Source organism: Myotis lucifugus, unplaced genomic scaffold, assembly GCF_000147115.1.
Source record: "Myotis lucifugus unplaced genomic scaffold, Myoluc2.0 scaffold_191, whole genome shotgun sequence".
NCBI classification, from domain to species: Eukaryota; Metazoa; Chordata; class Mammalia; order Chiroptera; family Vespertilionidae; genus Myotis; species Myotis lucifugus.
Genome location: NW_005871239.1, coordinates 109,845 through 135,619, shown reverse-complemented (window position 1 = coordinate 135,619; position 25,775 = coordinate 109,845). Strand labels below are relative to the sequence as shown.

General features: G+C 38.5%; 1 protein-coding gene and 1 pseudogene across 2 annotated transcripts in view; one reads left to right on the top strand and one right to left on the bottom strand.

The window, feature by feature from the left end:
• DLGAP5 (DLG associated protein 5) overlaps positions 1-25,775 on the bottom strand; it is a 41,964-nt gene that overhangs the window by 7,522 nt on the left and 8,667 nt on the right. For both annotated transcript variants that reach the window (XM_006096984.3, XM_014462819.2), the window contains exons 5-16: positions 24,915-24,999; positions 24,703-24,822; positions 23,422-23,492; positions 19,077-19,339; positions 18,209-18,336; positions 17,703-17,826; positions 14,762-14,847; positions 13,884-14,044; positions 10,057-10,155; positions 7,072-7,291; positions 4,655-4,847; positions 479-539 (exon numbers count right to left, since the gene is read on the bottom strand). In XM_006096984.3, the coding sequence (XP_006097046.1) occupies positions 479-539; positions 4,655-4,847; positions 7,072-7,291; positions 10,057-10,155; positions 13,884-14,044; positions 14,762-14,847; positions 17,703-17,826; positions 18,209-18,336; positions 19,077-19,339; positions 23,422-23,492; positions 24,703-24,822; positions 24,915-24,999 (1,611 nt within the window). The remainder of the gene's footprint in view (positions 1-478; positions 540-4,654; positions 4,848-7,071; positions 7,292-10,056; positions 10,156-13,883; positions 14,045-14,761; positions 14,848-17,702; positions 17,827-18,208; positions 18,337-19,076; positions 19,340-23,421; positions 23,493-24,702; positions 24,823-24,914; positions 25,000-25,775) is intronic.
• On the top strand, positions 2,179-3,140 carry LOC111827606 (annotated as a pseudogene).

The following is a 25,775-nucleotide window of genomic DNA, read 5'->3' as shown; positions in this document are numbered from 1 at the left end:
CCAAATAGTACATAGGGTCTTTGCCACAACTATTCAACTACATTCTATTGCAAAAGCAACCAGATAAAGACATGAACAAACAAATGTGGCTATGCTATAAGGAAACAATTTACAAAAATAATCTTGATGTGAGTTGGAAAATACAAAATGGCACTATGGTCTCAAAGAAGCTAAAGGCCTTTGAAACAAGAACTGTTATTTAACATTACTGATTTTATTTTATTTTTAAAATATGTTTTTATTGATTTCAGAAAGAGGAAGGGAGAGGGATAGAAACATCAATGATGACAGAGAATCATTGATCAGCTGCCTCTTTTACACTCTCCACTGGGGATCAAGCCCATAACCTGAACCATGCCAGCTGGGCCTGACTTTAGATTTCTAACAGAAATTCTGGGAGCTGTTTATGGAGTTACTATGTGTAATTATATAAGTAAGTAACATGCTGGGCTGTCTAGTACACTAGAGCAGGACTTACATGGTTTACTTCAATTAAATCCGGTAATCTAGGACACTGAGCATCTTCTACTATGCTGTTCCTGAAAAAAGAAAAAAATAGCATTGTACTCAGATAATCAAACATATTGCAAGCTTTTGTGTTTGAGACTATCCTTTATGGTCAAAGATGGCACCTGGTCCAAGATCAGGCCTGATGCAAACAGATTAGTTTAGGACTATAGCTACTACAGGATGGTCTTACAAAGCAAATGCATTCTTCCCCAGAAAGCTCATGAGCTTGTTTCCATGCTGGTATTTCACCAGCAACTCTCTGAACCTCATGCAAATCCAGAGCTACATACTAGAGAAAGGTTAGGACAGCGGTTCTCAACCTTTGGGTTGCGAACCCTTTGGGGGTCGAACGACCCTTTCACAGGGGTTGCCTAAGACCATCGGAAAACACATATATAATTACATATTGTTTATGTGATTAATCACTATGCTTTAATTATGTTCAATTTGTAACAATGAAAATACATCCTGCATATCAGATATTTACATTATGATTCATAACAGTAGCAAAATTAGTTATGAAGTAGCAACGAAAATAATTTTATGGTTGGGGGTCACCACAACATGAGGAACTGTATTAAAGCGTCGTGGCATTAGGAAAGTTGAGAACCACTGGGTTACGAGAAAGCTGACTTCTAGGGGGTAAGGAGAAGGGGTGAAGCGACAACTCAATTATTGTATAGCTGGAGTTGGCTATATTTATTGTTAGTTATAGAATACACAGCACATAATCCTGAAGTTCTTTTTTTGTTTTTGTTTTATTGCTTAAAGTATTACAAAGAGTATTACATATGTCTCCTTTTTTCCCCGCCCTTGACAATCCCCTGGCCTCCCCTACCCCCCAGTGTCTTATGTCCATTGGTTATGCTTATATGCATGCATACAAGTCCTTCAGTTGATCTCTTACCCCACCCCTCCTGCCCCCCAACCCTCCCCAGCCTTCCCGCTGTAGTTTGACAGTCTGTTCGATGTTGCTCTGCCTCTGTATCTATTTTTGCTCATCAGTTTATAATGGTCTTAATTATCCATAAATGAGTGAGATCATGTGGTATTTTTCTTTCACTGACTGGTTTATTTCACTTAGCGTAATGCTCTCCAGTTCCATCCATGCTGTTGCAAATGGTAAGAGTTCCTTCTTTTTTTACAGCAGCATACATAGTATTCCATCGTGTAGATGTACCACAGTTTTCTAATCCATTCATCTGCTGATGGGCACTTAGGCTGTTTCCAGATCTTAGCTATGGTGAATCCTGAAGTTCTTAACTTGCAATTTTATTTAAAGTATCTGTCTCAACCTCATGCAAGTTGTAGGGTTTTTTGTGTTTTTTTAATATACTCAATTTTTCTATCTTCGACTTCACTTTGCCTTCGTTGCAAGAAGTCATTTATTTGCAAGATACTTTCTTTCTGGACTATTTTTGGGAATTAAGCAAAAAAATTTTTAGAGAGTACCTGTACTAATCACTTAAATACAATTAAGGATCTTCTTAGAACAAGATAATAAAACACAGAACATACAAAGTAATATGACTTGCATTTAAGAAATGACAATAAATTGGTATTTTATAATCCATATTTCTAGAACATCTGAAATATTTTAGTCCCCACAAAAGCTAAATATACTTTGGTTTATATCAAAAATTAAAAATTCTAAAACCTGCACCATGACTGTCTCTTTCTGATAATCTGAAACCTCAGGAGAAGATATACTTCAAAAACTCTGTGGAGACAGCTTTGTAGCATTTTAGTCACATCTCTCAGGTGTGGAGTTTCCAGAAGAACACAAACAGATCTCCTCATTGACTTTTGTAAGCACAGAATTACAAAGTTAGAAGCAGCCATGCAGGAGGTGCAGCCATGCAGGAGTGACCAGCCAGAACAAAGAGCTGTCAGTCTTAAAGAAAGAGAATAGAGAACTAAAAAAATTTCTGGCCATCCTGAAGGAATCACCAAGTTGGTATCAAAGAAGCAGGCCAACCACACCTCGACCAGTGGGCATTACTTCACAACACAGTCAGTTCTCAGCATAGCAGCCAAGAGGTCAGTCCATCCTCCTCAGTGGCGTCTATCTCTTATAGAGTGGCTGGCTGTAGGAGCATGGGACAAAGAGCCAGAGGCCTTCGGGGAAGGAGCACTCCCAGAGACTCATACTGAAGCCCCTTCACCAGCTTCCACTCACGGCCTATCTTACAGAACTTCATTTGCCTCCTCTGGACTGGGGATTTTTTCTTTCAGACCATCCCTAAATAGCAGGGATTCAGGCCACATACAAGTACTCACCCCCAACAATTCAGGTCAGAGGGAAAGTAGAAGCCCACTAGAGAGGCTTCCTGGTTTCCAGCTACCAGCCCTGCAGACTCTACCAACAAAGGCAAATGGGATTAGCCACGGGGAGAGAAGCATGGGCCACTCCCAGACAGATCACCTTCAAGGTCTGATCTACACATACTGCTGAAGGACAGACAGTAGCACCCAATACCCATTAGGCATGATGGCCTTAGAAAATGTGCCCCTGGCTGTTTTCATTCTGTACTTCCTATCAATCTTTACCATGTACACCAACCATGTCAAATTTGCAGCCCATGGGCCGCATGCAGCCCACAATGAATATTTTTGCGGCTCAGCCAATATAACAGTATGTAAGAAATGTTTTAATAAAAATTTCGTAACTTAATTTTTACAATATCCTGTTATACATAACCTATATATATAAAAGCCTAATATGTAAATTACCCCCTCGGGAGTTCGACCAAGAGTTCGATCACTCGCTATGATGTGCGCTGACCACCAGGGGGTGGCACGGAATAAAGGAAGGCCCTGGCCGGCAGCCCGAATGCCCCAACAGGCTCTGATCACAGGCCAGGCTTAGACCCTACCCGTGCACAAGTTTTGTGCACCGAGCCTCTAGTTATTAATAACAAACTACAATGTTCGCTAATGACTGATTACTATAATTGTGTTGCATTCATTTCTCTTACACGCCTTACGCGCAGGTGAACCATTTCTCTCCACTAATACTAGCAGCAAATATTTTAGCAGCCAATTGCCACATCATTAATCTTGGACTGACTTGTTTGGTGTGAGCAACAGGAAATATTTCGCTTTCGGAGAACAAGGAAAATAGGTTTTATTTGCGTTACACTTATTAATTTGTGCAGTTATTCAATGTCTGGTAAGTTAATGTTCAAGAAAAAATATTAATTTTTATTAAAATGTTCTATTATTTTATGTTAACAATTACTCATTTATTTCAGCCCTTTGTATTCAGCATGTCTCTATCAAAATAAACCTATGTTTCTATGAAAATTGAAACTTTTGTTTTTTTGTGGCCCACATAAACATAATTTGGCCCATGTTAGCCTTTGAGTTTGACATGCTTGATGTACACTCTGTATTACCTCCTTGAAAAGTGGTTAGGTCTTATGTAAGGCTAGCGCTTCAGGAAGATTACATTTCTCCACAAGACATGTGGTTCTCTTATTTCCTACAACTTGAAACAAAGGTTATAGAAACATTTCTTGTCATCCTTGGGGGCGAGGGTAATATGCTATCAACCATGTTTCAGTTCTAGATTTCATGTTCTAGTTTTGGATATATTCTCCCATTGCCAATGTTAGCAAGCAACAATTCTGTTCCCTGTCCTAATTTGGTATACTTTTTTCTGTTTGCCCATCGTTTCCTCTATGTCTAGTTATTATTAGAACAACGTTTGCCCTGGCCGGTTTTTCTCAGCGGTTAGAGCGTCGGCCGACAGACCAAAGGGTAGAGGGTTCAATTCCCAGTCAAGGCCACATACCTTGGTTGCAGGTTCCCCAGCCCCTGTACAGGCTCACTCAAGAGGCAACCAATCCATGTGTCTTTCTCATGTTGATGTGTCTCTGTTTCTCTTTCTTTCTCTCTCTCTCCCCATCCTCTTCCCTCCCCTTCCACTCTCTCTAGAAATCAATGGAAAAAATATCCTCGGGTGAGGATTAAAAACAAAACAAAACAGTAACTTTCATTTGTTTCCCTATTTCAAAGTACATGAACATTGTGAAATTAAATTAAAAATGTCTTGCATACTAGTATTTTACCAGGTTAACAATCGGAAATAGTATTTCATGTCAATATCTATTAAACTCTTAATAACACATTAAAGAACTACCTGTTTTCAGGAATATTTGAAAGCAAAGTCTTCTCATCAGCCTGTTCCCTTCGGGTACTCTGAGGACCAGGATGCTCTGGTGAGGCAGTTTGGCTGAGAAGGCCCAGAGCAGCCCTGCTGTCAGACACAGCTTTGCTGACAGACGTAGGTGTCCTAAGTCTTTGAGAAAGACGTTCAGAAGAGATAGAAAGTCCTAGAAGATGAGAGAAATCACCTCAGTACCAAAAGTTCTTTCATTCACTTTTCATTATAACTAGGAAGGCAGTGAAAATTCTTCCAACTCCCCTACCAAGTACTCTCTTTCTCCTGTAAAATAATGTTTGTTAAAGTCAAATGCCCAGGACCTTCAGTTAAAGACAGTATTGAACACACACATTACACTCTGCTGCATCTCGACATCCCACTACTGTAAGCAGGAAGAGATCAACTTAAAAGGCAGACTGCTACAAAGACCAAGGAATCTAAAAAAGAGACAATAACCAGAAAATTTTGGAAGCTGAGGTGTGCGAGTGGAATTTTACTTAGCAGACTCAAGAAAAGAAATCCTAAGCAACTAGTCAGGAAAGATGAGAATCAACCCCTCAAAAGAGCTGGTGGCCTCAAGTTTCTCTGGAAGTGGAGATAAAGATGGAGCTAAAACAAGATTGGTTCAAAGTCACTTCAAAGAACAATTAGAGCCCAGGTTTCTTTCCTCATTCTGCACAGCTGGGCAACTGTCATCATCCCCTTCCACCACCAATATCAGAATACTGGAGGCTTATTTTCCCCAAAAAGGAAACAGAGGGTCTCTGGCTTAGGGATAACAGGTGAGGCTAAAAGATGGGTCCTATATGGAAAACAAGGGGATTAAGTGAGTATTTACAAATAACCTGTTGAGACACAGGTTTCCTCCCCAACATGGCTCCCGAAAGACTGGCAGCCAGAATTATACCCTCCAGGCAACAGGCTAAAAGAATGTTCTCTGGGGAATCTAGCCCAAGAGAAAAGACAAAAACAGTGATATGCAGGTTCCCAGCATGAGGGCACAGCTAAACCACCCACAGTAAAGACCCTGTCGGCAACCATGAGCAGGCTGTGAACAATCACCAGCATCCGAGGAAAGCCTCTAATGCAGTGGTTCTCCACCTTGGCTGCACATTAGAGTCGCCTGGGAATCTTTTTAAAATCCTGATTTCTGGGCCTCACCCTCCAGAAATTTTGTTTCTTTGTTATGGGGTGAGGCCACAACATTAGTAACAAAGAAACAGAATTTCCGGAGAATGAGGCCCAGAAATCAGGATTTTAAAAAGATTCCCAGGTGATTCTAATGTGCAGCCAAGGTTGAGAACCACTGCTCTAATGTGAGAGAGAAACCAAAACCCAACAGATGAAAGTGTCTTGGAACAAACACTGACGACAGGGGAAGGAAACATAAAAGCTATCATCACTGCCCGCAGAAAGATAAGATAGTGCAGTTATAAAACAAGTACAGGCTGTAATAAAATGAAACACCCAGAGAATGAGAAAGGACTATTGGGAATTAAAAACATCATAGCTCACATGAAGTTGAGGAAATCCAGAAAGTAGGAGAAAACAAGCACAGGAAAGAAACATAAAAGTAATCTCTTTACCAGGAGAAAAAATATGTATTTCTGAAGAAAAAGATCAGAGAGAACACGAGCGAGTAAATCAAAGGAATAATTCAAGAAAAAACAACAACCCTGCACTTGTTTAGAGAGGGCTGTAAACAAGTTAAGACTCCAATACTCTCTGAAGAATTACTAATCACTATGTTGTACACCTGAAACTAATATAAATAAATTCAATCAAGATAAATAAATCCAATCTAATAAAGATAGTCTATGAAAAATTGCTATTGAAAAATATACCCAGTTAGAAAATTATAAGAATTGTTTCCTGAAATACTAAAAACTGGTTTCACTGGAATTTTTTAAAGTTAGGAAATTAGTATACGTACTTGTCCCCAAAAGATCAAAGTTTTCATACAAATGAAAATAAAACCAAAACCACCCGTAAGTTTCATTTTAAAGCACAGCTAGAGCAATGTGATAGCTTGTTGACTAAGTTTCGTTTGCATTTAAGTTCTAATCCAACTTCCAACTAAGAAAAGCCCTAACTTCTCATGCTCCCATTATGTTCCTTACCTCTTGGGATCCTGTAACCTACCTCACAGGATTGTGGGGGTCAATAATAACAGATGTGAAATCACTTAGAAAACATAAAAGCAATTTCAGAAGATATATCGCACTTAAAGGACCCATCCAAATGTGATTTGCATGTGTTTGCGAGTGAGTATGTAGTCTATTTTCCAGAAATCACAGAGAGCTTATATCCCTTCATGTGAAAACTATCTTTCACTTTCTATACAACCGCCCATCCAATCCAAATATTTAAGTAGTCTCAGCAGAAAAACTAACCTGAGAATGATTTAACGGGACTTTCAACTCTGAAAAAGCCAGCATCAAACACAATTTTATCAACTTCCTTTGGCACTACAGAGGCTGCTGCCTCAGCATGTTCCTCCTGCTTAATTCTCTCTCTCATTGCATTTTTTATGGCAGCGAGGCGATTTCTAGCTGCAATTCTTCCACCATCGTCCTGTTTTGGTTTACTTGCTATACCGGAGACGACTTTTTTCTGCAAAAAGAAATGATGGAATTTATTAAATATACTCATTACTACCTTACACGAAAAATAAAGCATACATAAAATATTTTGCACATTCATCATAAACTTATCAAGTTCCTCGTGTGTGCTAAAAATGCTGGGGGTCAAAAGGTAAAGGACAAAGTTCTTGCTCTCAAGGAGTTCATAACTTCACGGTGGAAGAGCTAAATAAGGACACTGAGAAGGACAGATGTCGTGTTAGAGACAAATTCAGAGGGCTGTAGGAGAACATAAGGTTAACACTTAAATCAATCTCAGAGGCATCAAGAAAGGCTTACAGGAAGTAGCACTTAGGCGGAAATCACAGTTAGCCAGGCTAAAAAATGATGTGAGGGAAGGGCTAGATAGAGAAAATAGTATGTGTGCAAAACCAGAAGCAAAAGAAAGCATAGAGGAGTTGGCAAGAGATCCACAACAGCTAGATTATAAAATCCCTTACATGTTATGGAGCCACATTTATACAGAGAACAAAGGAACAAAGATTATTGATGATTTTTAATCATGAGATTAAGATTATTGCATTTGTATTTTAAAACGGTCACTCTGGCTATAGGCTAGATAATAGACTAGAAGGTTACAAGCAAGGAAGAAAGGAGACTGCTACAATGATACTGGGAAAGATGATGGTAGTTAAATTGAGGAAGAAATGGAAAAATGTGAAGAGATATGTAAGAGGCCCAACTGAGAGGACTTAGTGTATTTGACGGGTGTGGAGTGGAGATAGTGAAATGGAGAAAGGAAAGAACCAAAGAACATATCAGGTTTCTATCTTGGTGGGACCGTAATAGCATTCTGTGAGACAGGGAAACATCAGTGTGTGTGGAGGCGATTTCAGTTTGAGATACAGTGATTTAAGGTATAGTGAGTCAGGATACATAAAGCTTAGCACTAAGTATGGTCTGATTTTGGGAATCATGACAGGGTGAGTAGGATTTCATAGGAAGAATATGGAAGAAGAGAAGAGAGTTGAGGTAGGAATTCTGAATATGACAAACTTTGAAGAGATAAATGAAAAAGAAAAAACTTGCAAACATAACTAAAGAGGTAGGAAGAAAATCAGTAGAATATAATTTTAAGAAAGCAAGTACACTGTTGTTTAATACTGCAGAAGGAACATTTTATAATTAAGTGTCTGGTAACATCAGCAACTACTGGATCAATAACCTTGGTGATATCTGTTCTAGAGGCATAAAGAGGGGTCAAGCTGAATTGCAGTGAGTTGGAGAAATAAATGGGAACCCAAATAGTATGGACAACTTTTTCAGGAAGCTTGTCTGTCATTGCAAGAAAAATGGGAAAAGGGGTACAGATAACTAGAGGGAGCTGTGGACAACACAACTTTAGGTTTTTTTTCTTTTTTAAATGGAAACAAATATAAGATTCTAAACATGTCTAAAATCTGATGGGGAAAAAGGGAAAGAGAGAAAACAAAGCTAACTGATGGAATAAGAAGTCAATGAATAAAAAGTAGGAGGGAATGGTATCAAAGTACAGATAAAAGATTCATTTTATTTTATTTGATAATCTTAACAGTGGCCTAAAAAATAAAGTAGAAGGAGAGAGACATCTGGTGATAAGAGGAAGAATTGCAAGGCTCTGAAATAATGCTATACTCATACAGCTATTATCTACATCACTGATATTAATGTTTCCATGACACAAAAAGAAATACCCACAGTAGCTTCAAAGTATTCAAGCATCCTTCACTCTTTAGCAGATATGAAATTCATTCAATCTATTTCATCACTGTCCTCAGGGTATTTGTCATGAGACTTAATTACTACAATAATTTTATAATAAGGTTCTCTAAATACTTTAACAGATTCAAAACAAGAGTTTTTATTTAGATTACATTGCATAATAAAAAACCAACCTAGAAACCTGATTTTATAAACAAAGGCATTTTTCTAAAATCTAAAAGAAAAACTGGCAATGCTCCAGGTGGTTTGAGAAGTTTCCATTTGAACCAAAAACTGAGTTAAAATATTACTAAAAAAAAAATTATTACAAATAGATTAAGAACAGAACCTATCATGTTAACATAGAGAATTTTATAGAGAAAAGTAACAGGAAATTTTATAAGAAAGTAAATGGAAGAAGGTAAATGTTCTAAAGAGCCACTGTTCCTCTTTTCTATTTAAAAAATTATTTCCATTTTGAAATATATCACACAAAGGGTATATATAACAGAGAGGCGGCATAGCCTACTGGTTAAGAACAAGGATTCTGGACTGAGAAAATGTGGCCAGAAACCCAGCTACCACCTGGACAAGTGATTTAATCTTTCCTCAGATCCCTCAACTGTGAAATGGGGATAATAGTACCCATCTCATAGGATTGTTGAGAAGCTTAAATGAGTTAATACATGTAAGGTACTTGGAACAATATTTGGTACAATATAAATTATCTACTACTACTACTAGTACAGAAAATATATAAGCATAGTTTAAAGAGTAAAACAAATGTGCACATATTCACTACCTAGCAATTTAGAAGCTCTCAGGGGGCCCTAATTCAATCACAGCCCCCTCCGTCTCTCCCTCCAGAGATAACCGTTTTGAATTTTATGTTGATCATTTCCTTATTCTTTCTTCGAAGACAATCAGTATATTGTAAGTAACGTATGGAACTCATTTTGTAAAATGATGAAAAATCTGAAGCTAAATGTTTTTAAAGCTTGAAAATAAAAATGCACTAAAGTAGAAGAGTCTATATTAGAAAAATCACAAACTTACCCGAATGACCTTTTTGCTTATATTATTATTATTATTATTTTGCCACCCAGAGTCCTCAAGTTTGGTCAGATTATTGAACTTCTGGTTTACATCTTCTATCTGTTAATAAATAAAGCACAACCTTATCAGTTTAATGCTAACCATCTACACTAATAAAAGACAAACATGCAAATTGACCGTACCTTCGCTACACCATAAGCCACGCCCACCAGCCAATCAGAGCGACTATATGCAAATTAACTCAACCAAGATGGCGGCCAGCAGCCACAGAGCTGGAGCGAGCAGGAGGCTTGGTTGCCCCAATGATGGAGGAAGCCAAGCTTCCCGCTTGCCGCGGCAGCTCTGAGCTCCACTCAAAGCAACAAAGTTTCAATTATAGAAAGTAAATAAACCCCAGATACCTGCTTTCAGCAGGCCGTGGCCACAGAGCTGGAGCGAGCAGGAGGTTTCCCTCCCACCCGCCCTGGCCGGCTCTGAGCTCCTCTCAAGGTTACAAAGTTTCAATTATAGAAGGTAAGTAAATCCCAGAATAAAAAAAAGAAAAAAGAAAAAAAAGGAGAGGCTGGGAGCTTCTGTCGCCAGGGGGCTTGGCCAGCCTGAAAACGGCCCTCAGCCCCTCACTCAGACTGGCCAGGCACCCCAGTGGGGACCCCCTACCCTGAAGGGGGTGTGGCCAGCCTGCAAACAGCCATCAGCCCCTCACCCAGGCTGGCCAGGAACCCCAGTGGGACCCCCACCCTGATCCGGGACACCCTTCAGGGCAAACCAGCCGGCTCCCACCCATGCACCAGGCCTCTATCCTATATAATAAAAGGGTAATATGCAAACTGACCCTAACAGCAGAACGACTGGGAATGACTGGTCACTATGACACACACTGACCACCAGGGGGAGCTCTGCTCAGCCACAAGCCAGGCTGACGGCTGCCAGTACTGCGGTGGTGGTGGGAGCCTCTCCCGCCTCCTCAGCAGTGCTAAGGATGTCCGACTGCAGCTTAGGCCTGCTCCCCGCTGGCAAGTGGACATCCCCCGAGGGCTGCCAGAGGGATGTCTGACTGCCAGCTTGGGCCCATCCCCCAGGGAGTGGGCCTAAGCCAGCAGGTGGACATCCTCCTAGGGGTCCCAGACTGCAAGAGGGCATAGGCCGGGCTGAGGGCACCCCCCCCCAGTGCACAAATTTTTGTGCACCGGGCCTCTAGTCTATACTAATAAAAGGGTAATATGCTAATTAGACCGGGTGACCGGCCATCTTCTGGACGTCCAACTTCCTTCCGGACAAAGCCATGGTGGTGGGGGCCGAGGCAGAGGCGGTTAGGGGCGATCAGAATGGCAGGGGCGGGCAGTGGGGACTATCAGGCCAGTAGGGGAGGGCAGTTGGGGGCCATCAGGGCAGGGCAGTTGGGGGCCATCCGGCCAGCAGGGGAGGGCAGTTGGGGGCCATCAGGCTGGCAGGGGAGTGGTTAGATGGCGATCAGCCGGGCAGGCAGGCGAGTGGTTAGGAGCCAGTGGTCCCAGATTGTGAGAGGGATATCAGACTGCAGGCAGTTGGACATCCCCTGAGGAGTCCCAGATTGGAGAGGATGCAGCCCGGGCTGAGGGACACCATCTCCCGTGCACAAATTTCGTGCACCGTGCCTCTAGTATTATATATCACAAACTAATGAATTGAGACTTCAAAAGAAATTGAGTGACTTGAATTGGTGACATATAAAATTACATGAAATCATTCTCAATTTAGTATTTAAATGAAGAATTATTATGGTAAAATTGTTCATTATTTTTGGTCTTATAAACCTCCACAACCTACATAAAGCATGTCATATATGAATAACTCCCCTAAATTATTTTTGATTACTAAAATGGTAAGAGATATATTCTAAGTTATGCAAGGTGAACAAAATATCTGTCTCTTTTTAAACAGTTTATTCTCCTACTGAAGAATATATATTGGTTGCTTCCCAGTTTGGGCAATTAAAACTAAAGCTGCTATAAACATCTGTGTACATGTTTTTGTGTGGACATATGTTTTCAACTCTTTTGGGTAAATACCAAGAAGTATAATTGCTGAATCCTATGGTAAGAGTATGTTTAGTTTTGTAAGAAACTGCCAAGCTGTCTTCCAAAGGGGCTGTACCATTTTGCGTTCCCACCAGCAATGAATGAGAGTTCCTATTGCTCTCCATCCTCACCAGCATTTGGTGCTATCAGTGGTTTAGATTTTTTTTAATATATTTTTATTGATTTCAGAGAGGGAGGGAGAGATAGAAACATCAATGATGACAGAGAAGTATTGATCAGCTGCCTCCTGCATGCCCCCTATTGGGGATCGAGCCTGCAACCCAGGCATATGCCCTTGACTAGAATTGAACCTGGGACCTTTTAGTCCGCTGCAGGCTGACGCTCTAGCCACTGAGCCAAAACAGCTAGTAGTGGTTAGATTTTTGTAATTCTAGTAGGTATGTAGTGGTATCTCACTGTAGTTATAATTGGCAATTCTGTAATGATATGCTGACCTGCTGTATATACCTTCTTTGGTAAAGTGTCTGTTCAGGTCTTTTGCCTGTTTTTAACTCAGGTTGTTTGTTTTCTTATTGTCGAGTTTTAAAAGGTCTTTATATATTTTGGAAACAAGTCCTTTATCAAATGTGTCTTTTGTAAAGATTTCCTCCCAATCTGTGGCTTGTCTTCTCATTCTCTTGACATAATCTCATTTTAAAAAATTTAAATAATGTTACTAGCAGCAGGATGGGAATGTATGATCCCCATTCTTCTGGTATGTCCAGTCTCCTTCAAAGTAATAGTCATTGTCAACAGTTTGGTAAACATGTTTTGAGTCCCTTTACTACGCATCTATACACACAGCTACTCACAATCTCTCCTTAAAAAATTTTGTAATATGTAGATAGTACCTCAATACAGCTCTTTAAAAATAAATAAATAAATGCCCCAGGAGCCAACTTGAAGAGGTCCCCCCACTGGCCAAAGCTGGAAAATGAGCATCAGTAAAGATAATAATTGTAGGGGGCTGGGTGGGGACAGGCTAAGGGGGAACAATGGAGATATCTGTAATAGTGTCAACAATAAAAATAACGTTTGAAAAAAATTATAAAAAAGATAAACAATGCAGACACATTAAATAACTTTAATTTCAGAAATGATACTTAAAAACAAATGTAAATAGTCATCACTAAAGGATGCTAGTAAACTAATTATTATGAAAACTGATAAACATATTAAAACTGGTAATAAAGTAATACATTATGATGAGTAATGATTGTTAGCTATTAGTTATTGAAAGAGTATTTTATATGCTTATTTCTAAAATAAGCTCAAAAAGCTAGAAAGTGTTATCTCCTCCACACTTTTACTGATCTTCCTAGTAATTCCCTCTATCACAGCATTTTTTTACATTAGATTGGAACTGCATGTTGTATCTGACTCACTAATGTGCCTTATTAACAACTCCTAGTACAATGCCTGGCACACAGTAGGAACTCAACAATGGCTAGATGAATTGAAATACTAAAGACTAGAGTTACTTATTTTCTCACATGTATAATCATTATAGACTATTCAACAGTTGACTAATCTCAACTTCCAACTCATATAGAAATTATCTTGACAATATGGGGAAGGGGGACATCAGTCATAAAATACAGACAGTGCTTTACAGTTTATAAAGGTGCTATGTAAGATCTCATTTACTATTATAGTTATCTAAGCAGCTACTATTACCTCCATTTCTAAGCAGCTACTGTTACCTCACTTAAAGAAAAAAAGAAAAGACTGGACTCAAAGTTAGTGTATTCAAAACACTTGACCACATACCTGAAAACTAACCATGTCCCAAAATCCATCCAGATCTGTACAGGTAGTCTCCTTTTCACCTCGTTTATATTCACAATCATCCACTAGGCCTTCAAACTGTTTGAACCTTTCTTTCATAAGGAGTCTTGTTTGACCAACTGTTGTGCGAATAAGATCTTTAGCTAAAGGAAATACGAGGTTTTTAAAAGTTAAAGGACAAAACAGGACTTTTATTGAAAAACCAACCAACTGATAAGATACCTTACCCCAAATACCCTAGAGCTTGCAGAATCAAATTCTTACCTTAAAGCAAAACAAAAATTTCTTCTACAAAGTGTTGTCATACAAATATTGTTCCATATTGATTTGGGTAATTTTCATTCAGAAAATATTTTTATATAATTAAACAATACCAGATATGGATGTCACTCATTGAGTCATAAAAAGAAAATCTGATAATAAAAAAGGCAAATGTCTAATTCTCAGGAATGATAATTAATATTCTAGCCCAGCTGGCATAGCTCAGTGGTTGAGCATCAACCTATGAACCAGGATGTCAGCCTGGGTTGCGGGCTCAATCCCCAGTGTGGGGCGTGCAAAAGGCAGCCAATCAATGATTCTCTCTCATTATTGATGTTTCTATCTCTCTCTTCCTCTCCCTTCCTCTCTGAAATCAATAAAATATAATGTTTTAAAAATATTCTATTTACACCTTTTAAATCATGTATCATTTTAGTACAGAGATGTTAATGAACATACATTGAGATATGAAAAAAATTCTTCCTTTTTTGAATAAAGTATAAAGTTGGACAACACTATATTTTTAAAGTTTCAGATCAATGTAACCAAATTAAGATGAACAAAGCTAAAATGTAAAAAATACATAAATGTTCCCTCACCATCATCTGGGATGTCCAATTCAAGCTTCCTGTCCCATTCGAGGCAGTGAGAAGTTAATTTCTCAGTTTCTGACTGGAGAATATTTCTAAAATTATGACATACATTTCAGTTTTACAAATGTTTCCCACACTAATATCTAAGCATTAGCATTATGACACTTATAAAATATTAATTTCCTAGAGGTGATTTTATGAACTGTGATATGTTAAAACCCAAACAGCACAAGTGCATATTCTACATATATGGCCATCCTTCTACATCTAAAACTTATGTGGATGATTAATGCCAAGAACCCACTTTTCACACTAATCTTTCTAGTTTTTTCTATTCTTATTTTTCAGAAGCTGAACAGAAAGAATCAGACACCCTATAGTTCTTAGTACTCTGTTACCATCTATGGAATTAAGACCAATCCAACTACCAAGAATGAGTTGAAGATAAAAACTGTTAAGTCTGGAATTTCAGTGATAGGGCCTTATAGATTCTGATTATTAAACCTTGCCTGTCCAAAGGCAGTGGTTCTCAACTGGAGTCAATTTTGTACCCTCATCCCCCTTACCACCGACATCTGACAATGTCTAGAGGCATTTTTTGGTGTGTGTGTGTATGTGTGTGTGTTTAGGAGGCTTTTTTATTTTTGGTCTTGAACTAGAGGAGTGTTACTGGCCAGGGAAGCTACAAGACGTGTAGAGGAGCCCTCCCCATACACACACCCAGTGAGAATCATCCAGTCTAAAATGTCAACATGCCAAGGTTGAGAAACCCTGGCCTAAGGTAAATTGAATGTGACATAAAAGAACAATTTAATTAATGAGAAAGGAGACTTGGCTTAGATCTGACATTATTTAGTTGGCGATGTCTGGAGGCATTGCTTATCATCTCAATTGAACAACACAATGAACTAGGTCAGTGGTCAGCAAACTGCGGCTCGCGAGCCACACGCGGCTCCTTGGCCCCTTGAGTGTGGCTCTTCCACAAAATACCATGTGCGGGCGTGCCTGTACAGTGTGATTGAAACTTCGTGGCCCATGCGCAGAAGTCGGTATTTTGTGGAAGAGCCACACTCAAAGGGGCCAAAGAGCCGCATGTGGCTCAGGAGCTGCAGTTTGCCGACCACTGGACTAGGTAATCTCTAAAATCCCTTACAATTCTAAAACTGTTTTATGTTATAAAAACAATTAAAATGGCTCTCAAACATATAAAAAAGATAACTCATTCATCATACAGAAAATGAATATTAAAACTACAGCAAGATATTATCCCTATCTATTTGATTGGCAAAGCTCAAAAATTTATTAATATTGCATTGGAAGCTGAAACCGGTTTGGCTCAGTGGATAGAGCGTCGGCCTGTGGACTGAAGGGTCCCGGGTTCGATTCCGGTCAGGGGCATGTACCTGGGTTGCGGGCGCATCCCCGGTGGGGGATGTGCAGGAGGCAGCTGATCGATGTTTCTTTCTCATCGATGTTTCTAACTCTCTATCTCTCTCCCTTCCTCTCTGTAAAAAATCAATAAAATATATTTTAAAAAAATATATCGCATTGGAAAAGGTATTAGAATTTTCCTGCTACATTCACTCAAGAATAATAGTATGTAACCACTTCCTATGTGATGTGCTGGGGGTCTTTTTCCAATTGCAGCACTCTGATTTGTTTCCAAGGGATTTAGGTGACATGAATTCTGTTAATTTTCACTCTTCACAGTTGGAGAAACAATCCCATCTCATGATTTAGTGGGCCAAAGAGCCTCCTACTATCTCCCACTATCCAGTTTTCATAAAGTAAACATTAACTTGGTTTCTTGGGGGGTGGGGAGTAGGAGAAAACAGAAATTCCCATACCTTGCTGGAGATAATATCAATAAAGATCTTTATATGAAAGAACTGAAAAGCATACAAGGTTGTTCTTTGAAGCCTTGATTGCAATAGTAATAGAGTGAACCAAATGTAAATAACCAGCAAGTAAACTGTGGTACATCTATATACCTATTAAGAAAATTGTTGTACATCCATGTAATTGGATACTATTTGGCCATTACCAAAACACATACAAAACAACATGAGAAAGCTTTTCAGGTACTAAAATAGAATGTCTCCTATTTTATTTAGAAAATAAAATGGAAACAGAATAGTATGCTATTGTGGTTTTTTTTTTAGTTCTTTATTGTTGAAAGTATTACATATGCCCCCTTTTTCCCTCATTGACCCCTTCTAGCCCACCCCTACTCCAGGCCCTCACCACCCTATTGTTTGTGTCCATGGGTTATGCATATATGCATGCAAGTTCTTTGATTGATCTCTTCCCACCCAGCCACCCACCCCTGCCTTCCCTCTGAGATTGGACAGTCTGTTACATGCTTCCATTATGCTATTGTTTATATGGAAGGAAGGAAGGAAGGGAGGGAGGGAGGGAGGGAGAAGGAAGGGGAAAGGAAAAGGAAAAGGAAAAGAAATGAAAAGAAAATAGCACTCTCTCCCTCTTGGGAGCACACCCTCGCCTTTCTGTCCCGCCTCTTCTTCTCTATAGGCACGTTACCTCTGCCTTTCCTTCTCCTAAGCTCCAAGGACCCTTCTTTTGTTTCTGTAACTTGTTTCCTGAGCCTGTGCAGCCCAGCTGGCTCGCTTCTACTACCTCTGTAACTTTCTAAAGAAACTTTCTCTTATAATTTGAAAAACAACAACAACAACATGTTTCTGTTTGTCTACATATGCATTATCCATCTCTGGAAATATTCAGAAGAAATAACACTTGCCTCCATGGAAGCTTCTAACTATGGGGTTGGGAGATAGAATTGGGAAAGGAGACCTTTTCCTACTTTTCGAAAATCACCCAAAATCAGTCTCCCCCAAGTCATCTATTATATTAAGGTGAAAACAGTTTAATGTTGGTCTTAAATGTCTACACATTACACATTTCTTACAGTAGGAACAAATGGACAAACCTGAAATATGGCACATCATGCTGTGGCTGAGATAACTGATCTTCATTTATTTCAAGTGATGGAACTTCTTTTATTAGAAGGCCACTTGAATTTTTAGTAGTATCATTTGTATTTAAGACATTTTCTACAGGTTAAAGAAAATATTACATATAAATTTCAAAGCAGCAACTCCTAAAATGACATCCCCCACAAGACACAATTTTTTAATCCTTCAATTTTTTTCATTGTTGAATTTCAAAACTTTATTTCTGCTTCAATTTCATTCAACACATCTCTAAAGTGTCTTTCAATATTTTCATCTCTTCGAATTTAAAGTTATATCCCCTCTTCTCAGTCTGTATTCCTTCTATGAACTGTCCCTCTCTCCAGACCTTTTCCTATGCTCTCTAACTTCTATTGACCCTGAGATCACATCCCTGAACTATATGGTGAGGAAGGCTCTAAAACAAATCTGTAGTAAATAAAAATCCAGAAAAGTAAACATTTAATTGAAATACCACACATACCTTTATTCCAAACTGTTAGAGAATCCAGAGGATATTGTAATTTATTTGAATCTTGATGTACTGTCTTGGCAGAGTCAATTTTACATTTTTGTGCCAAGATTTCTTTTGTTGCGTCTGCAGTCTTATCACTAAAAACAATAGCAAAAATATACTTCATGAAACATGGACCCCATATATCTGAATAAAGGATTTCAAAAGTATGTTGCTTTTTAAAAACCTGGGATAAAATGGAAATTAGTTTCTATTTTTTTTTAAAAAATGTGTCTATTCTATAAGGGAAAAATTTTAAAGATCATAGTGAGAATGTTCATCTTTACTAAATGTAATGAGATCCAAAGATTCTGAGGGTCTCTTAATAGAACATAAGCACTTAGTAGTCTTGGATGCTGCTGGGCAGTTTCTAGTAAATTTACTGCCAGCCAGTCTTTGCAAAACAACCTTGTCCTTTCTTTTAAAGATTCCAACTCATTTCCTCCCACCCATCCCTTTACAAGTTAAGCATTTTTGTCTCTATAGTTTTTCTAAAGTAATACTCAGTAAAATACACAAACAAAAACCCAAACGATGTCTAAACTACAGTATTATAGCAGCTTCCTCTTTCTAAAAATTTATTTGTAAGTATTAAAGTCACTTATTAAATGCAAAAAACTACAAATTATATCATAAAAATGATAACACATAGGAAATATCAAAACTGTCAAACATTATTGTAGCCTTCTGAAGAATTTTTTAAGAGACCAAATTTTCATGATTTGTAATTACATCAATTACTAACTAAATAACAACTTAAAAAAGCACAAGACAAATCCAAGAAAGGCATTTGTTATCCATCTTTGCAAGGAATCCGCTATTAATATTACATTCTTACACTTCTGTTTTTAAAGGGGTCCAGGTGAAACTGGGTGTCAAAAAAGCATTGGCGCTTCTTGGAGTCATAGGTGTGACTTGATAGGTCTTCAGACCATCCAGTGGCTGAAACATAAAATCTTTAGGTGCGAAGGAATTCTTTCCTTTCATTTTTACAGTATTTGTGTTAGGTAAGTTTTCCATTTTTGATAAGACTCCATCATTTGTTGCACTGGTTTGTGAATCCAAATTATCTTCTTCACTATCAACTTGAAAAGAAATGACCTAGATGTGAATAAACAAAATAAAGTGAGAATTTCTCTTCTGAGGATATATTTGGCCAATTTTTATAGGCCTAAAAATGTGAAAGTTGAGATATAATTGTCATGTACATAATTTAAGAGAGAAAAATAAATACCTCTAAATATATACAAAGAATCAGAGAATCAGCTACACTAAACCACTGCTATGATCCAGAAAGAGAGAGAACCAATCCTATTAAAAGAACTAAATAATAAGTTTTAGGTATTACAACAAATTGAAATGTATGAAAACTAAGGAGGAAATATTTACTCACCTAACAAACACATATCTTTTTACTTTAATTATAGTGATAATTACAATGGTGTGAGAATCATAAATCCAAAATTTATTGGATGACTGCTATTGTCAAGGACCAAAACCTTTATCACATGAACAAAAATATTTTTCAATGTGACACAGTAAGATTAACCATATAAAATGAGAAGCATATTTTCTTTTTCAAGTCAATTTAAATACTACTTGATTTTTTTTACTGGAAATATAATTGACATTTAATATTATTATTATTATTATTTTTTTTTTATTGCTTAAAGCATTACAAAGGGTATTACATATGTGTCCTTTTTTTTCCCCCCGCCCTTGACAATACCCCGGCTTCCCCTACCCGCCAGTGTCTTATGTTCATTGGTTATGCTCATATGCATGCATACAAGCCCTTCAGTTGATCTCTTAACCCCCTCCCTCCTGCCCCCCAACCCTCCCCGGCCTTCCCGCTGCAGTTTGACAATCTGTGTGAGGACATTTAATATTATACTAGTTTCAGGTGTACAGCATAATGATTCTATATTTGTGTATTTTGCAAAATAATCACCACACATAGTTACAATTTTTTTTTCTTGTGATGAGAACTTTTAAGATCTATTGCCTTGGTAATTTTCAAATATATAATGCAGTATAATCTATATATATAAAAGCCGAAGTGACTGTTCGACCGGTAGCTATGACACGCACTGACCACCAGGGGGCAGACGCTCAATGCACAGGCATGGAAATATGGAACAGACTGATGAATCTCAGAGGGAAGCGTGGGGGAGAGGGGAAGGCGGGAAGAGATTAACTGAAGATCTTATATTCATACTAGAGGTCTGGTGCACAGATTCGTGCATTGGTGGGGTCCCTCGGCCTGGCCTGCGGGGACCGGGCCAAAACCGGCAGTCCAACACCCCCCAGGACTTAGTTATTTTATAAATGGAAGTTTATGCCTTTGACCACTTTTACTCACCCACTTAAACATAATTTTTAGAGGTTTCTGTGTGTCTGATGCTTAATGAATTATGAACTGAAACCAGAGTATTTCAATCTGGACACGAGTTTAAGGGTAACAATGTCCCTGAGGCCAGCATGAGAATGAAAGTAAAAATGAGTGATATACGGATCATGTATCATAGAAATGTACACTTGAAACCTATATAATCTTATTAAACAATGTCACCCCAATACATTTCATTAAAAAAAAATAGACAATAACAAAAGAAAACGAGTGATAATCCTTAAGAAGAAAATCAATTTAAAGGGAGGAGCTCTGAGGTATAGCTGCTTGTCTGTGAAGATTCACCCTATATTGCCTTCCTGGAGGATCTGTTTGATTTTCAGTAGACTCTAGTCAGATTTTTAAACTTTCACATAACGTTTTTTTGTTTTCTTTTTTTTTTTTTTTTTTATTAAATTATTGTTCAGATTACATTTGTTCCTCTCCCCCCCCCCCATAACTCCCCTCCTTCCAGTTCCCGCCCCACCCTCCGCCCTCACTCCCCACCCACTGTCCTCATCCATAGGTGCACGATTTTTGTCCAGTCTCTTCCCGAATCTCACCTTCCCCTTTCCCCCCCAAGAATAGTCAGTCCATTCCCTTTCTATGTCCCTGATTCATTATAATCACCAGTTCATTCTGTACATCAGATTATTTATTCACTTGATTCTTAGATTCACTTGTTGATAGATGCTTGTTTGTTGTTCACAATTTGTATCTTTACCTTTTTCTTCTTCCTCTTCTTAAAGGATACCTTTCAGCATTTCGTATAATACTGGTTTAGTGGTGATGAACTCCTTTAGCTTTTCCTTGTCTGTGAAGCTCTTTATCTGACCTTCAATTCTGAATGATAGCTTTGCTGGATAAAGTAATCTTGGTTGTAGGTTCTTGGTATTCAGCACTTTGAATATTTCTTGCCACTCCCTTCTGGCCTGCAAAGTTTCTGTTGAGAAATCAGCTGACAGTCGTATGGGTATTCCCTTGTAGGTAATTGAGTCTCTTTCTCTTGCTGCTTTTAAGATTCTCTCTTTGTCTTTTGCTCTTGGCATTTTAATTATGATGTGTCTTGGTGTGGTCCTCTTTGGATTCCTTTTGTTTGGGGTTCTCTGCGCTTCTTGGACCTGTAAGTCCATTTCTTTCACCAGGTGGGGGAAGTTTTCTGCCATTATTTCTTGAAATAGGTTTTCAAAATCTTGCTGTCTCTCATCTTCTGGCACCCCAATAATTCTGATATTATTCCGCTTGAAACTGTCCCAGAGGCTCCTTACACTATCTTCACACTTTCGGATTCTTTTTTCATTTTGCTTTTCCAGTTGGGTGTTTTTTTGTCAAATCTTTGGTTTGATTCTTGTGCTCCTCTGGTCTGCTATTGGGTATAATATTCTTTATTTCAGTCCGTGTATGCTTACTTTCTAATTTCTTTATCGTAGCATCGAGGGTCTCATTAGTTTTCGTGAGGCTCTCCACAAGTTTTTTGCAAGCCCTCAAAATTGCGATTCTTAGCTCCATATCCTCCATTTCTGTCATGTTTTTTTGTCTCCGCATCTTTTATGCTTTCTTGGTGCACCCCCCTGTGGTCTTTGTGCGCAGTCTTGTTCTAGCCAAGCCTTAATTGTTGTAGTTAACACTAGAGGGATTTGACCACCAGGCCGACTGGCTATAGGAATCAGCTGTGTGGAAAACTTCAGTCCTCTGGGGAGGCGCTAGTCCAGCCTTTGCCTGAGGCGATTGGCAAATGGCTCTGCGCAGGGCTTGGGCGGGGCGGGCTCAACAGGGCAGGGGGAGGGAGCAGCTATGGCTGCTCTCAGTCCGTCTCCAGGGGCTCTGCCTCTCTGTCCCCGTAACCGCTGCAAACCTCGGAGGGACCGTAGCCAGACAGTCCCGCTTCTCCCGTTTGAGTCAGGGTCCCTAGAGACTCGCCCGGATCTGTAGCCCAGAGTCTGAGACTCACTCCTGATCGAAAACAACAACCGCGCCCTCAGCCACCAGCCCGCTTTGCGCGCGCACCGCCGCACCACCGTACCTTTAAATTTTCCACACTGCGCCTCCTCTAAGCCTCGTAATGCTGTTGTTTTTCCTTCTAGTTGAAGAGTCTCTCCTCAGCCAGCCTTCCTGTGGTTCTGGGTGATGTCCGTTCCGTCTTTTAGTTGTATTTTTGAAGTGGTTGTTCGAGGCAGCAAACTCCGGTGTTTACCTATGCCGCCATCTTGGTTTCTCTCCTTTTTTGTTTTGTCTTTAAGGTTATGGAATTGTAGTATGGATTATAAACCAAGGGATTGGTCTTCAAAACTGTGGGTTTTTTTGAAAACTCTACTAGGCCCTATGCTAGATGTTACCAGAAATGTTCGTTTATTTAATTCTTCATACTAGTCTATATAGGTATTACATGTTAGACATAAGAAAACAAATGCATATCTTGTCCAAGGTTATATAATTAATTGGGGTATGGCGACAATATTCAAATTCAGGCCTAATTAAATCCAAAGTCAATGCATTGCACCCTTCCCCATCAGAGCTAATTCTCATAAAAAGGTTTCCGTCAACTGTGTTCTTATTATTTATTATTTTTTTTCTATATCCGGTTAACCAAATTATGTTTTTTCTACCTATAAAGCTCTGAAGATAAGATACCTGAAAACAACAATAAATCCTTTTATGCTTCTTTATGATTCAAAAGTTTTTAAAACTCATGTAGATTAACTTCTTGGCAGTTCTCTATGTTTAATTTCAACCTCATGAAAGCAGCAATAAGGTTTCCAAAGTATCTAGAAATAAATAGATGTTTATAGATTACCTTGTCAGGTTTAGTTTCTACATTTTTCGCGGGCCTTCCTTGATTTGTTGCTTTTCTTTCTGCTTCATTATCTAAAATAAAAATAAAATAAGTCATCCATTTTGACTAGACAGAAAATGCTGCATTAAAAGCACTAGGGCCCGGCCAGCATAGCTCAGTGGGTGAGTGTTGACCTATAAACCAGTTCGATTCCAAGTCAGAGCACATGCCCAGGTTGTGGCCTCGATCCCCCATAGGGGGCATGCAGGAGGCAGCCAATCAATGATTCTTTCTCATCATTAATGTTTCTATCCCTCTCTCCCTCTCCCTTTCTCTCTGAAATCAATAAAAATATATATTTTAAAAAAACAGTAGGTAATTTGGGAAAGGAAACAAACAAAACAAAGGCAACAATAGGAATGTATATCATAAAGAATTGTATGATTAAAAGTCTTATTATAAAATCAGATAAAAACAAATTAAATTTCATGCCAAGTATAGGCCATCTGTTTTAAAAAACAAAACAAGCCCTAGTTGGTTTGGCTCAGTTGACAGAGCATCAGCCTGCAGACTGAAGGGTCCCAGGTTCGATTCAGGTCAGGGGACATGCCTAGGGTTGTGGGTTCGATACCCAGTAGGGGGCGTGCAGGAGGCAGTCAATCAATGGTTCTTTCTCATCATTGATGTTTCTATCTCTCCCTCTCCCTTCCTCTCTGAAATCAATAAAAAAATATATATATATTTTTTTAAAAAGGTGTTAAGGTACTTTACCTTTTGCCTCTGAATATCAAATATATATGGTAGAAAATTAGGAAAATTTTAAAAAGCACAAAACAACAATAAAAAATAATCACCCAACATTGTATTAGTAATAATCACTGTTGACACCTCAGGGTACATTTTTCCAGTTGTTTGTTATGTTCACATATTCACATACATGTTTTAGAACTGTGCTCACACTGTTCACCTTTTGACCTGTTTTTCTTTCCCTACTTAATATACCATGAACCATGTTATTAAGCGTTTTTTCACAACATTGTTCTTAAATGTTACACCACCCCATTTTCCAAATGCATGGACTGTAATTTATTGGGGCTATTAATTCTTCACTTTGAAGCACTTATACCAACTGAGGATTCCCATGTTCAAGCTCCCACTGCTAACTGGATGTTGAGGCATAGAACCTATCTTCAGGGAACTGGAATCTCTCATTTCCTCTTCTCCTACTCAAGGAAGTACATAATGAATACCTCAAGGACCAAAACATTCTAGTTTAGTCATTGATCAAGAAGTAGTTGTTACCATTAGTAGCTCTTGTCACTGGCTTTCTTGTAGTAGATGAGACAGTTCTGGCCATCTGCTTTGCTGCTAGAGTAGCTGATCGAGTCATTCTTATTGATGTGGGCATTTCTGGTTGGTCAACTGTGGGGAAAAATAATCAAATCAAATTCTTTTTATAATTATTAAATTATTGTTATGACAACATCAGAGCTTATAATTGCTAATATTCCTACCTTTTTTCTCTTTATTCAACACTTTCTTTTCAGAAGTTTGTCTTTGACCAGGTCGAGTTGCTTGAACATCATTCCCAATAGTAATCTATTTAAAAGATTAGGTGCTATGTGATTTAATTGCATAATAAGTCAAACCACCACATTTCTAATCTGTAAATTGACCCCCTCATCTGAAATACGATTATAGTAAATAACCCAGCAAAATATCCACTACCTCAAATAAAATGGGATAAAGAAAAAAGTTTTCCATTATAAATTTTCTTACCACCTTTTTTTTAGATTCCTAGAATTTACAAAATGCTAATAATTCAGCATTTTCTAAATTCTAAATGCAACCAAAGCTATTTAAAGGACTATAATCACCTAAGAGTCCTTAAACATACCAGGCATGTCTTCACTTCAGGACTTGTGAATTTTGTCTAGAAAATCATTCTCCCTGATAGAAAACTCTTTGCCATAGTTCACTCTTCTATTTCCTTAAAGACTTTATTAAAAATGCCACCATCTCAGTAAGGCCCAGTCAAAATTCTACCTAATTCACTAACCACCATCTCCCTTCTTTTTTTATTCCATCTGACATAATATTGCCTATATCAGATAAAAACAGAGAATTACTTTGTTCCCTATTATATCCTACCTAGAGCCTAGAAGAACATGGTAGTGACTCAAAATGTATTAGATACATGAAAGTTAGCTTCCTCACCTGACAAAGAGGCATGCAACTTCCCCCTTCCCCACTTTACTTTTAGTAATCTTCCTAGTAACTTTATCTATCACAGTGTTTTGAAAATCCATAATTTATAACACCCACCCTATATGCTGTATATTCCTATCTGCATTTTATGGTGTCATGGACTGCAT